This window comes from Meriones unguiculatus, chromosome 1, assembly GCF_030254825.1.
Source record: "Meriones unguiculatus strain TT.TT164.6M chromosome 1, Bangor_MerUng_6.1, whole genome shotgun sequence".
In the NCBI taxonomy this organism is placed as follows: Eukaryota; Metazoa; Chordata; class Mammalia; order Rodentia; family Muridae; genus Meriones; species Meriones unguiculatus.
The window spans coordinates 26775524-26789230 of NC_083349.1; the positions used below are offsets into that span (position 1 = coordinate 26775524).

General features: G+C 42.0%; 1 protein-coding gene across 5 annotated transcripts in view; it reads right to left on the reverse strand.

Moving 5' to 3' along the window:
- LOC132654765 (solute carrier family 22 member 19-like) overlaps positions 1–13707 on the reverse strand; it is an 89600-nt gene that overhangs the window by 52321 nt on the left and 23572 nt on the right. For all 5 annotated transcript variants that reach the window (XM_060386040.1, XM_060386048.1, XM_060386036.1 and 2 more), the window contains exon 2: positions 3994–4097. In XM_060386040.1, coding sequence (XP_060242023.1) covers positions 3994–4097 — 104 coding nt within the window. The remainder of the gene's footprint in view (positions 1–3993; positions 4098–13707) is intronic.

A 13707-nucleotide genomic window follows, 5' to 3' on the forward strand; every position in this document is an offset into this window, starting at 1 on the left:
CTTGTCCACTTTGTGATCTAGTACACATGAGGGATATGGCTGCTGAAATTGCCACAAGACCAGAAACCAGAGGTTAAATGACCCAGAAACCTTGGATAGGCAAAAACAATGTCAATAAAATGATGCCTGATGATATTCTGCTGTATTAATTAATTGGTGCCTAGCCCAATTGTCTTCAGAGAAGCCTTATCCAGCAATCGATAGAGGCAGATGCATAAACCCACAGCCAAACATTTGGTGAATTTTGAGAATCCCTCTGAAGAGGGGAAGAAGGATTATAGAAGCCAGAGGGGTCAGGAACATCACAAGAATCATAGAATCAACAAACATGTCCTTATAGGGACTCACAGAGACTGAACTGCAAACCAGAAAGCCTGTGTAGGATTGACCCAGGCCCTCTGTATATATGTTATATATATGTAGCTTGGCATCTTAGTGGGATTACTAGTAGAATGAGTGGGTGCTGTTTCTGACACTTTTGCCTGCTTTTCAGACCCTTAATCTCCTACTAGTTTGCCCCTAATATGAGGGGATGTGCCTAGTGTTATTGCAACTTGTTATGCCATCTTTGGTTAATATTCCTGGGATGCCTGCTCTTTTCTGAATGAAAATGGAGGATGAATGGATAGTGAGGGAGGTAATGGGAAAGATAGTGGAAGTAAAGGCCAGAGGGAGGAAGAAGAAACTGTGGGCAGGATGTTATACCTGAGAATATAAATTAAAAATTGACTTTAAAGATAGAAAAACATGCCTCCATACAACAAGGACATTTGCTTAAGTATATTCATAACAGCTTTGTTCACAATAGCCCGAATCTAGAAACAACCTAGATGTCCTTCAACCAAAGAATGGATAAAGAAACTGTGGCACATTTACACAATAGAATACTACTCAACTATTAAAAAAAAAGAAATCATGAAATTTGCAGGCAAAAGGATGGGAGTAATATCATCCTGAATGAAGTAACCAAGACAAAGAAGGACACACACACACACACACACACACACACACACACATTCATGTGGATTTTAGCCATAGAGTGTAGATAAGCATACTATGAGGCATAGACCCAAAATGATAAATAACAAGAAGGATCCAAGGGACAATGCATAACTCTCACTTAGAGGGGGAGAGAGGATAGACAGAGGTTGTGGCTAAAGAGAGGGACCTAGGTAGGATAGAGGAAACAGAGAGTTAACAGGGTAGAGATTAGATCTGGGGCAAACAAGTGAAGACAAGAGTACAGAAGGCCTGTAGAGAAAAGAGAAATGAGGATCAGGGTATTTCCATGACAAGCTGGAGGTCTAAGTAAGGGCAGGCTCTTAGGAGGCTATGAGGAGAATTCAAACAGAGACTGAAGAGGCCACTCTCTTATTAGATAAGTCTCCTAACAGAGGGAGGGGAACACAAACCCACCCACAAAAACTTTGATCCAAGATTTTTCCTGCTTGCCAGATGCACAAGGATAAAGATAGAGTAACTAGAGTAGAGATTGAGGGAATTCCCAACCAAAGATCCACTCTATCTGAAAGTGCCAACCTCTGATATCATGAATGATACTTTGTTAGCTTTCAGACAGGAGACTGACAGAGTTGTCCTCTGAAAGCCTCTACCCAACAGTGCCTCAAAACAGATGCTGAGACTTACATCCAAACACTGGGTGATGCATAGGGTGTATTATAAAAGAATGAAAGAAAAATGTACCTAGAGGTGGCAAGAGCACCACAAGATGAACAACAGAGGTAACTAATCAAGACCCAGTGGGTCTAGCTGAGACTGGAGCATCAACTATGCACATACTGGGCCTAGCCCTCCTACAAATATGTAGTAGATGTGCAGCTTAGGCTTCATATGGGTCTTAGAGTAAGGGAAGTGGGGGCTGCATTGTACAGGGACTCAGTTGCCAGCTTTTTGATCACTTCTCCTTGATGGGGCTGTCTTGCACAGGGGAAGAGGACATGCTCAGTCCTGATGCAACATGATGAGCTGGGGTGGATGGGAAAAGGAGATTACCTTTTCTGAAAAAAAAGGAGGGGAAAGGGGATGTGGAAGAAGGGAGTATGGGACTGGGAGGGGAGAAGATTACAAGGATGTAAAGTGAATAAAACTTTTAGGGGCTCAAACCAAGCTTAATGGTTTTGTCTCATGACTGCCTGTGGATCCAGGTGTAGAAGTCTCAGCTACATCTGTAGCACCACATCCACCTGCATGTTGCTCTGCTTCCCACCATGATGGTGATGGATAAAACCTCTGAGCTATAAGTCAACTTCAGTTGAATGCTTTCCTTTATAAGTGTTGCATTGGTCATGATGTCTCTTCACATCAATAGAAACCATAAAAAAGACAGAAGTTGGTACCAGAGGTGGAGTATTGATGTGATAGGCCTGACCATGCTTTTCTTTGCTGGAATGTGGATCTTGGAACTTTGGTGTAGGAAAGCATTCCAATGCTTTACATATGCTGTCTTAATGAACCAATGTAGCAGAAGCAAGAAAGAGAGCGGTCTGATTCTGATTTGAACAGTGGGAATCCAGCTCAAGACATTTCAGACAAGACTATTAGGATGTGTCTTAATGATCATTCTAGGGATTAATGAGGCTATTTTCTACCCTTGTCCAAAAAAATCTGCTTGAGCATAAATTGAAAAGCTTTGTATTAACAGTTTTGGCAGAGGAGATTTCCAGACTATATTCCTTGGTTATTAATGGCCAGTCTCATACAGCACTGTAATGAAAAGCAGCAAAAATGAACAAAAAATATAACATTTGGAAAGGAAAAGAGCACCAGGAAAGAGTTCAAAGAAAATCCTGGTCCCAAATAAGGGAAAGGTTGTGATGACCTTAAAAAACAACAACAACAACAAAAAAGACACCAACACATAAGCTTCTAACTTGTGAAAGGAAATTAAAGAAAAGCTTAGGGACAGGTGTGGTGGTAAAGTTTGTTTTTTATCTTAGAACTTGAGAGGCAGAGGCAGAGCCAGAGCCAGGCATACCTTTGAGTTTCAGGCCAGCCTGGTCTACAGAGCAAGTTCTAGGAAAGCCAAGCATAGGCAGTGAAGGAAATCATGGAAAACAGAAATGTGGGGAAAATGTGTTTAAATAAAGGGGCCATGTTCCAGACCCAGAAAGCAACAAAACTTGTTAGCTTTGATCATGTGGTTCTTACTTTAGAGTCAAGGATATACGAAAGGGGTTTTGTAATCTCCCTCTACAATTGAGTCAGGCTATTGAGACCAGGCATATAATACAGGTGTCCCTACACGGTGGTCAATAGTGGCCATACTGTGAAGCTGTGGATGTGACACTTGGATTGCCTTAGAGACCTCAAGATGTTGGAGTTGCTAGAATTGTAGGTACCTGCCAAAGAAATATGCTAACAGAGTGAACCACCCAAAGAAAAAGAAGTGGGCTGCAGTCAACAAAGCTGAAAGGAGGTGGAGCTCTGAGGAGCCCTTTCACAACAGATATGAAGATGCAGAGTTTGGAGTTTGCCTGGCTGGTTTTTGGTCTTGCTTTGGTCCAGCATTTACCATACTTTTTGAGTTGAATGAAATAGCTTTTGTATTATGATATGACTGCAAGCCTTTGGGAAACAGAGAGTGGAAGTGGCTTATATGGAGTGGCATTATTACATTTGCCTTTGTAGGATTAGCAGTTGTTTTGTTGGATGAAGCATATCACTGGATTTCAGGCTTCCAAAGCTCAAGCCAGGCCTAGTGTATCTCTCTTGATGTCGCCTGTGGATCCATATATAAAAATCTCAGTTATCTCTTTCACACTATGCCTACCTGCATGTTACCATGCTCTGCCCCATGATGATAATGAACTAGACCTCTGAAATGTAAGCCTGCCTCAATTAAATACTTTCCTCCAGAAGAGTTGCCATGGCCATGGCTTCTCTACCCAGCAGTAGACACCTATATAAGACACATGACTTGTAGCTGATGAACATATTGTTATGTAGAGAAAGGTATAAAGAACAGACACTTACCTGTCTGATATGTAGCCACCTAGGATACTTCCTGTCAAAATGCCAAATAAGATCACAAATTTAGCGACTGATCTCAATGCCTGAGATCCACACACCAGGTCCCACTGGAAGAGAAAAACAGCATGGTAGTCTGTTAGTTTAATTTGTTCAAATTCTTCAACATGATCTTCCCCTTCCACTGTACCAACCCTCTTCTTTCTCTCCAGCTTTCCTTTTCAACATCATTTGACTTATACCATTCAGTGTCACCTTAAACAAACTGGTTTCCAGGAGTCCTCCTAGACTGCTGTAGGTTGTATTAAGTGATTTCTAACCTATGTCAAGAAGCTCTCATATGTGGTCATATATGATTTGATATCATTAACATTTTTTTTTACTGGATCCTATATATCAGTGTACAACCTCCTCAATGGCTCTTCTTGGATAGAGCTTGATCATTGTTTTGTTTTATTTATTTACTTCTATACTTGTGGCAAAAGTCTAAGGATACCTACCACTCAGCCCATGCATAGGTAAAGTGTATTAGCAATTACTCACCTTCTGGTCTATAAAAGAATATAAACTACTCGGAGTTATTTGTCTTTATTTTTTATTTTTTTGGCTGTACTCTGTACTAAATCTTGGTCCTTACTTGTGCTACAGATGCAAGATGCATTTTGTCATGAACCTACATTTCTAGCTATCACTGTTGCATGTAAAACCTAGATATTTCAAATTTTAAATCAAAGCTAAATAATGTTGACTGGTCACAACACATGGACACTTTACTGAAACTAAATTGAAAGATGATATTTACTCCTTTTAAATACATTTTATTATTTATTCTTAGGAATTTCATATATATATATGAAACACATACACACTGCACTATAATAATATTATACCTACAAAAACTTTACAACTTCCTCTAAGATGCCTGAACACATATGTCTCCAAACCTCATGTCCTTTTTTTTTTTATATTCTACTGTTTGGTTAATGTTGACTATATGTTCACTGGAACATAGGCAACCTAGTACTGGCCATACCTCTAAGATCTTTTGCTGGTGTTGTACAAATTACCACTGTTCCTTTGAGTTCATCTATAAGGACATTTCCTCCTCTTTCAAATTCTATTTTTGTTATTAAAATTTTTAACTAAAGTATAATCACACAACTTCCCTTATGTGATAGCTTGAGTAGGTACCATAAACTCGTGTTTAAATATTTTGCACATAGAAAGGGATACTATTAAAATTGTGACTTAGTTGGAATAGATACAGCCTTGTCGGAGGAAGGGTGTCACTGTAAGAGGCAAGCTTTGAGGTCTCCTATTCTCAAGCTATGCCCAGTTTGGGACACAGTCTCCTTCTGGTGTCTGCAGATCAACATGTAGAACTCTTAGCTTCTTATCCAGTACCATGCTAGCCTGCATGCCACCATGTTTCCCACCATGATGATGATGGACTAAACCTCTGAAACTGTAAGCCAACACCAAGTAAGTTTTTCCTTTATAAAAGTTGCCATGGGGGGGGGCGGAGACAAGATGGCGACTAGCACACACAATTTCTGAGCTGTGGAACAACTAAACTTCTGAGTTGGTGAATGGAAGGACCTCTAACCCAGGAAAACAACGGTGAGGCTTTCTAAACAACCGGGAACATCTCAGGAGGTGAAAACTTTGGTCTCTGGTCACCCGGGGACTAGTGTGGGGAAGGTGAGAAACGATCCTTTGATCTCGTGGCATTCCCCTCCCCAAGACCTCCTTCCTCCTCAGCACAGCGGCACAGTGGACACGTCTTTCCCAGAGCAGACCTAACTGCCCCGGATCTACAGCCACTGAGGCGGAGCTCCAAGCCCTTTAGTGGCAAAGGCCAGCAGTAAGTGTCTCAGAGTTCCAGATTCACATGTCGGCTGCACCATCCTCCCAGGGCCTGAGTCTGCTAGACGCCATACTAGCTCTGCAGGATTGCCACCACTGACGGTAGGGCCTGCCCAATCCCACAGTGACAGAGAATATGCTATATACTCACCAAAAACAGGCAGAAACGCCATACAAGCTAGACACACCAGGGGCTGGGCCTCCCAAGCTTGGAGAGCACAGTGAAGAGACCCCAGGACTTCCCAGAAAGCATTGTGACTAGCGACCCAGTCTCCAGTTACAGCGCGACTTTCTAACCTGGCAGCAGAGCAGCACTGAGCTGGCGGGGCACAACAGCCCTCCAGTTTAAGACTAACCAGGGCCAAACCAGAGAACAGAGAGCCTGGTTACCCTAATCCCTACTGACGTGATCACCCTGAAATCTCCAGCTGGAGCAAGACCTCAGAACCTGGCAGTGACAGCAGCACAGAACGGGCAGAGCACATCAAAGAAGCAGGGCCAAACCAGAAAGCACAGAGCCCGGATACCCCGATCTCTGCCAAGTGACCTGACTGTAAGTGAGTGTACCTTTGAGTATCTGCAGATCCCCAGATCCTGGGTCCTTCTAAAACAGAAGCCAGGCTTTGAACCCCCTCCCACCCACATACCCACTTTGGGAATCAGAGGAGCACTAGGGACATTGAAGTTCCTGCTCTGTGGGTCTAATTGAGGAGTTAAGGCAGTTAATTCCAGAAATTGTACTGCAATCATCACTAGCACCTGTGAAATATACAGTGCAGAGCCCCTCCCACACACTCAAGGGTTCAACATTAGCCATCACTCTGTCCCTTGAGACACATGTCCACGCACACTTACACACACACAACACACACACACACACACACACACACACACACACACACGCACGCTTGCACTTGCCCCGTTTGCGCCTGCGTACTTTTCTCCCACAGGTACAGCTAGCCCTCAGCACATGCTGAGAGTTCTCAGCTTCCTGAAGAACTCTCCAGATGCCAGAGAGAGACAGTATCAGTCTGATCTGCAGAATCCAAAAACAAACAGGGAAGGTTTCAGATAAGCCAATGGCCAGGGGTAGGTGAAAGAACGCTTCCAACATAAATCAGGACATCATGACTTCACCAGCAAACCCCAAAGTCGATGGATACTCCAATTCATCAGAATCATAGGAAAATGATTTTAAAGCCATGCTTGCCCAATTATTTGAGGCTCATAAGGAGGAAATGAACAAATCTTTCAAAGAGTTGGCCAGTCACTTGGATGTAAAGAAAGAAGAAATAGACAAAATCCTTAAAGAAACACAGGCAAACATAGCCAAACAAATAGATACACAAGTAGAGAAAAAATTAGTGACATATAAAAAGGAAATGAAGAAAGAAATAGAGGCCATCGTAGAGAGACAGGAATCCAAATTCAAACAGATGAAAGAAATGGTGCAAGGCATGAAAACAGAATTAGAATCAATAAAGAAAACACAAAATGAGAAACCACTTGAGCTGGAGAACTTGGAGAAAAGATCAGGAACCACAAAAGTAAGCATCACCAACAGAATACAAGAGATGAAAGAGAGAATCTCTGGAGCTGAAGACACACTTGCAGAAATTGATACTTCTCTCAAAGAAAAAGTAAAATCAGAAAAGTTCCAATCACAAAATATCCAAGAAATCAAGGATGCTATGAAAAGACAAAATCTAAGAATAATAGGAATTGATGAAAAAGAAGACTCCAGGCTCCAAGGTCCAGAAAATATTTTCAAGAATATCATAGAAGAAAATTTTCCCAACTTAAAGAAAGAGATGTCCATAAATATACAAGAGGCCTACAGAACACCAAATAGACTAGACCAGAAAAGAAACACATCACGTCACATCATAGTCAAAACATTAAATCTACAGAACAAAGAAAAGATATTAAAAGCAGCAAGGGAAAAAGGCCAAGTAACATATGAAGGTAGACCTATCAGAATCACACCGGACTTCTCATCAGAAACTATGAAAGCCAGAAGGGCCTGGGCAAGTATCATGGAGACTATTAAGAGATCACAAATGTCAACCCAGACTACTATACCCTGCAAAGCTTTCAATCAACATAGATGGAGAAAATAAAATTTTCCATGACAAAACTAAATTTACGCAATGTGTATACAGCAAACCAACCCTACAGAAGATACTAGAAGGAAAACTCCAATCCAACAAAAACAAATTCACCCAAGAAAACAGGGATACAGATAATATCCCAACAAAAATGAAAAGAAAACAAGCAATGAAAGAGGGTAAGATCACCAACTCTATTGCAAAAGGAACTAACATGCATTGGTCACTATTATCTATCAATATCAATGGACTGAACTCACCAACACAAAGACACAGGCTAACAGAATGGTTAAGGAAACAGGATCCAACATTCTGTTGCATCCAAAAAACACACCTATGCAACAAAGATAAACACTACCTCAGAGTAAAGGGCTGGAAAACTGTTTTTCAAACAAATGGTTCCAGAAAACAAGCTGGAGTAGCCAAATCCATTCAATGGAAAAAAGACAGCATCTTCAACAAATGGTGCTGGACCAACTGGATGTCTACATGCAGAAAAATAAAAATAGATCCATATTTATCACCCTGCACAAAACTAAAGTCAAAGTGGATCAAGGACCTCAACATAAAACCAGATACTCTAAATCAGTTGGAAAAAAAAGTGGGGAACAGCCTAGAACTCATTGGCACAGGAGACAACTTCCTGAACAGAACACCAACAGCACAGGCTCTAAGAGACTTTGAACTTTGGACTTTTAAACGTTGTTGAGACTGTGGTAGACTCTGGGGACTTCTGAAGTGGACTAAACACATTTTTCATTATGTTATGGCTACCATTCTATGGGGGAGGAGAGAATAGAATCTCTTGCATACTGCATGGAAGCATCACCTATCAATAAAAAGCTGATGGCCTCTTAGATGAGGCAGGACATAAGAGGTGGGAGTTCCAGCAGAGAGAGATGAACTATGGCATAGAGTCAGAAGCAAGAGATTTGTCTTAGACTCTAAAGAAGTAAGACATATGAAATGGAGGACAGGTAACCAGCCATGTAGCACATACAGAATAGAATAAACAGGTAAATAAGTTATGAGCTAGTAGCAGAACCAGCCAAAGCTTATGGCCTAGGCATTTATTAAAAAACTATTAAGTCTCAGACTCATTATTTCTGGAACTAGGGCATGGAAAACGCAGTTATAATAGTTACAAACGGCTTACCAAACCTAGGGCAAGAACTTACACAGAATCCAAGGTTAGGCACTAGATTCAGGGATTAGACCAAAAGTTTCAGAACACAGAGCCTGCCGCAATGTCCTGTCATCTGAAAAGCTGGAGACTAGGTAGAAATACCTGCTTCAGTACAGAGCTGGGAAGGGTAGGCAGCAATCCTGGCCAAGAGCAAAAGATGGTTCCTTTAGAATCCCTGACTTGCAGCAAAATCTGTTTCAGGATAAGAGCTAGGACACTTCCCGGAGTTGTGCTGCAATTCACAGGCGCAAGGATTTAATACAAGGAATTAAAAGGAACAAGACACATAAAAATGCAAAATGCAATGACAGGGCATTTGGTTACCATATAATTTTGTTATGCTTACCAGCATACAAATAATCATATTTTCAGTAATAATTGCAATTTTATATATCCTCTTTAAGAGAGATTAGAAGAAAACAGACTTAGAGAAGAAAAAGACTAAAAAATTAAATGCTAAATTAGAGGCCATAGAACAGAGATTAGAAGATTTTTAAATTCAGAATAATCTTCAGAGGAAGAAATGTAAAATAAAACATGGAGGCAAGCCTTAGAGGAGTAACTACAAAAATTTATAAATCAGCATGAGGAAAATGCTTACAAATCAGAGATACAAGAGAAAGAAAGAAATGAAAAATAGACACAAACCTTAGAACAAAAATTAGAAAAGTTATAAATAAAATTGAGGAAGAAACTAAGACAGAGACAGAAGAAAGAATGTCAGAACTTACAGCACCACCTTGTAACAAGACTTTAAAAGGGCAGTCTGTATCTGTTAAAGACTTAAAATGATTTTCCAAGCCTTGATTAGGGAATTGGAAGGAAATGAAGGATATCTACAGAGTTATCAAGAATTCAGGTGGCAACCTATAGAGACACAAGATTAAAAAGATTTAAGGAATCAGTAATGGCCTAAGGCTTACATTCACAATATGACAAATAGATATTTAGTAACTGGGGCACTCTTATATTTATGGTTGTGAGCCTAGCCTTTAACACCAACAGCACAGGCTCTAAGAGCAACAATCAAAAAATGGGATCTCATGAAACTGAAAAGCTTCTGTAAAACAAAGGACACCGTCATGAAAACAAAACGACTGCCTACAGATTGGGAAAGAATCTTCACCAACCCTTTATCTGACAGAGGACTCATATCCAGTATATATAAAGAACTAAAGAATCTGAAAAGCAGCAAGCCAAGTAATCCACTTAAAAATGGGGAACAGAGCTAAACAGAGAATTCTCTGTAGAGGAAAACTGAATGGCAGAGAAGCACTTAAAGAAATGCTCAACCTCACTAGCCATTAGGGAAATGCAAATCAAAACATCCCTGAGATTTCACCTTACACCCATGAGAATGGCCAAGATCAAAAACTCAAGTGACAACACATGCTGGAGAGGTTGTGGAGAAAGGGGAACCCTCCTCCACTGCTGGTGGGAATATAAACTTGTACAACCACTCTGGAAATCAATCTGGTGCTTTCTCAGACAACTAGGAATAGCACTTCCTCAAGATCCAGCCATACCACTACTGGGCATATATCCAAAAGAGGCTCAAGTACACAAAAAGGACATTTGCTCAACCATGTTTGTAGCAGCTTTATTTGTAATAGCCAGAAGTTGGAAACAACCCAGATGCCCCTTAACTGAAGAATGGATGCAGAAATTGTGGTACATCTATACAATGCAATACTACTCAGCAATGAAAAACAAGGAAATCTTGAAATTTGCAGGTAAATGGTGGGACCTGGAAAGGATCATCCTGAGTGAGATGTCCCAGAAGCAAAAAGACACATACGATATATACTCACTCATATAGACATACAACATAGGACAAACCCACCAAAATCTATGCATCTAAAGAAACCAAGCAAGAGAGAGGACCCTAACTAAAATGTTCAATCCCCACCTGAAAGGCAAAGAGGATGGACATCAGAAGAAGAAGAAAATAGGAAACAACCTAGAAACCTGCTACAGAGGGCCTGTGAAAGCCAGAAGAAGAAATCAGGAAACAAACTAGGAACATACCAGAGAGGGCTTCTGAAAGCCTCTGCCCTGCAGACTATCAAAGCAGATGCTGAGCCTGATGGGCAACTGTTGGGCAGAGTGAATGGAATTTTAGGTGAGAAGTGAGAAATAGTAAGAGCTGGAGAGGACAGGGTCTCCACAAGGAGAGCAACAGAGCCAGAAAATTTGAACACAGGGAACTTCCCAGAGACTCATACTCCAACCAAAGACTATTCATGAAGATAACCCAGAACCCCTGCACAGATGTAGCCCATGGCAGGTCAGTGTCCAAGTGGGTTACATAGTAATGGGAAGAGGGACTGCCTCTGACATAATCTGATTGGCCTGCTCTTTGATCACCTCCCCCTGAGGGGGGAGCAGCGCTACCAGGCCACAGAAGAGGACAATGCAGCCAATTTTGACGAGAACTGATGGACTAAGATCAGAAAGGAGAGGAGAACCTCCCCTATCAGTGAACTTGGGTAAGGGCATGTATGCAGAAATGGGAGGGAGGGTGGGATCGGGAGGGGAGGAGGGAGAGGCTTATGGGGGTATACAAAATTAATTAAGTGTAATTAACAATAAAAAATATGAAAAAAAAACAAAAAAATAACTGGGGCACTCAAAATTGTGTAATTCCAAAAGATTGGAGTGATTTGGTAACAGCCATCTTAGAACTTGGTTCCCTGATACAATGGCTAACATGGTGGAAAGATAAGGCTTCAATCATTGGAGCAACAAAAAAAGACTAGAGGCATTGATATTGTCAGGGATTAATTACTAGGTGAAGGTTCATTATCTGAATGGAGAATCCAGATTACTCTTGATGATGTTGTCCTAGAACAATATTATACAATAGCCTTAAGTGCTTGGGACATGGCTCTTCAGTAGGGACAAGCTGAATCATTTACAAAGATAAACCAAGGTTCAAATTAATCTTTTTATAAAGATGAAGTACAGCTCCAAACAAAGCAATATCAGATCCAACTGCTATAGAATTTTAATTTAACCTTTAGCCTTTGAAAATGTTAATGCTGGAACAGCAGGGAGAGTCCAAGATGGCAGCACCGGGAGGACACTATGTCTGAAGAGCAGGAGAGCAGTGTCAGTATAACTACCAAGAGACTGAACTCTGGGCCCTAAAACAGCAGTGATTGTGTTTCCCAGGTGAGAGGAAACCCCAGCATGTGGGATCAATTGAGTCCATTCTCAGATCACAGAGCTAAAACCCAGAAGAGATCCCAGGTCCAGCAGGCACTTGGTCGCCAGACCAGAGCCACATGCCTGCATGTCTTGATCATCTTCCCAGGCTCAAATGTGGGCACTAAAACACCAGAGACTGGGAGTGCCAGTCACGTGAAAACTCCACAGGGAAGGAAGCTAATGGGACTGACCTCAGGTCACCGAGTCTTTCCCTGGAAAAGGTCCCGCAGACTGATGGGTGCACAGCCACCAGCCCAGAGAGGGGCTCCATCTGGGAGCACAGAGACCTGCTGTGTGCCCAACTCTATCACAGACAGAACTGTGGGCCCCAGGGCACCAGAGACTGGGTTTCCCTGTCAGAAGAAAACCCCACAGCGAGAGAAACAGCAGGATGGAGCTTAGAGCACTCAGCTGACTCCCCCCACCACACACAGAAAAGTTCTTGGTGGTAAAAGTTCCCAGGTTCCTGCTCAGTCACCAGCTTGGAGCCACCACCTGCCAGCGCCTGAACGCTCTATGTGCCACCCCAAACACCACAGACTGGGTCTCCCTGTTGGGAGGATACCCCACAGTGAGGGAAACTTCTGGCTCTCTCTCAGGACACCCAGCTCAGGAAAAGATTCTGGGTATCCACATGCTCCAGGCTCTAGCCTCCTGCTGCATAAATGAGATCTGTGCCTACCTGCCACTGATTACTGCTTGGATACTGGGGCACAGAACTCCAATCTCAGACCTAGAGAAGCCTGGGATCCCTGAGATCAGCCCCAGATAGTGCTCTAAGGGGCAACCAGTTATCCCTAACTAAACTGACCAAACCACGAGGCATCCAGGTTACAGCAGCAGCTCACTAAATTTATAGCAAGAAACACAGAAGCAGGGCAGCTGTCTCCAGGACTTCTCCAGGTGAGAAGAGAGTCCCTTTGACAAATAAAAACAATAGTTACCACTCATGTCTATACGCCTCAGGTAAGATGTGGCAATTCCTGAGAAACACCGGCCATTCAGTGACCATACCCAAAAAGCTGAAGAGGCCTCCTTCAGGAAAAATCATCTTCCTGCCAAGGGGATTCTAAGCTTCACAGGATTCCAGGAACCACCAGAAACTAACACCCAACACCTAAGACAGCCCAATGGGTAGACGCCAGCGTTAAAGCTCAACCAAAAACAAAACAAAACAAAACAAAACAAAACAGAGCAATATGGCATCTCCAGAACCCAGTTATCCAGGGGCAAGCAACCCTGAACACCCCAGCTTAATTGAAATTCAAGAAGATGACCTTACATTTATGCTTATGAAGAGGATAATAGAAGAATCGAATAAAATGCGTAAAAAACTAGAGGAAGATAAAG